Source organism: Trypanosoma grayi (genome assembly GCF_000691245.1).
Source record: "Trypanosoma grayi strain ANR4 Tgr_2169_V1, whole genome shotgun sequence".
NCBI classification, from domain to species: Eukaryota; Euglenozoa; class Kinetoplastea; order Trypanosomatida; family Trypanosomatidae; genus Trypanosoma; species Trypanosoma grayi.
Window position 1 is genome coordinate 1 of NW_008827787.1, and position 1,177 is coordinate 1,177.

Genomic DNA, 1,177 nt, shown 5'->3' on the forward strand with positions numbered 1-1,177 from the left:
GCGCGCGCGAGCGCCGCCACTGCCGCCGAGTTGCCGATGTTGCGCAGCGTGAACATCGCCTGGTAGCGCTGCCACAGCGACGTGGCGCCACTCGCGTCGCACAGCAGCCGCTCCAGCTCCTCCACGGTGTCTGGCACGGGGCCGTCGGTGTTCGCCGACGAAAAGGCGGGCGCGGGGTCGACAGAGACGTACAGGCAGTCCATGGGCGACTGCACCGCCGCATCCCCCTTCGCCTCACGGGTGAGGATGCGCTGCAGCGCCAACTCGCACGACTCGCGAATCGCCACCTCTGGCTCGCGCGCCGCGTCCATGTACTCCTGCAGGATCGGCTTGCTTGACGAGGCGGCGATGGCGCCGAGCGACTCGATCGCCTCGTGGCGCGTGACGATGCTGTACCTATCGGCGTTGCGGATGATGCGCTCGAGGAACGGGCAGGCCTCCTCCAGCCCACACTGGCCAAGGTTGTACGCCAGCTCGTGTTGCAGCAGCACGGAGTCGGTGGTGTCGATGGCCTTCGCGAGCAGGTGCACACCGGCGGAGGACTTCAGAATCGTCTCCTTCAGGCGGTACAACTCGCGTGTGCGGCTGTCGAGCGGCTCCGCAGGGTCCAGCAGCTTGCTGTAGTCCTCCTCGTACGCGGCAAAGTCCTGCGCCATCTCTTGTGAGTGTTTCTCTTTCTTTGCGTGGGTGTGTGAATCTTGCACCACAGATCCACGGCGGGGGTGGGCGAAGGAGTTGGAGGTGGAGGAAGAAGAGGAGAGAAATAAAGAGAGGTTCTGTGTGGCCCCCAGCGAATGCACATATACGCATAGCGGAAAGAAACGCAGGAGCATCTAAACGGAAGGTCAAAACGCGGCTCAGAGAGAGAGAGAGAGAGAGAAAAGCCACAATATCATTAGCGAGTACATGTCTATTTTTTTTTTGCGTTTTGTGGCCATATCATCCTTCTGTGTTGTAGTGGGGAAAGGTAAGACACGCAAGAAACAACAACCGCAACGTCCAAGGCAGCCTTAGCAGTAGTGGTACTGGTAGTGGTAGTAGTAACGGTAATAGTAATAGTGGTGGTGGTGGTGGTAAATGAAGTAGTGTTAGTAGCAATGTGAACAACACAGTCGTTCTTCGGCGTTGCCATTGTGTTCGTTTTCCCCACTCCCCCCGCACTGTCGCCGCTCTTGTT

General features: G+C 59.1%; 1 protein-coding gene across 1 annotated transcript; it reads left to right on the plus strand.

The window, feature by feature from the left end:
- Window positions 1-201: 201 nt before the first annotated feature.
- DQ04_21691000 (hypothetical protein) lies at window positions 202-624 on the plus strand (the record flags this gene model as incomplete). The annotated part of the gene is made up of 1 exon (XM_009318029.1): window positions 202-624. One exon carries the CDS (start codon window positions 202-204, stop codon window positions 622-624), a length of 423 nt encoding a protein of 140 aa, XP_009316304.1.
- Between the last annotated feature and the right edge of the window lie 553 nt (window positions 625-1,177).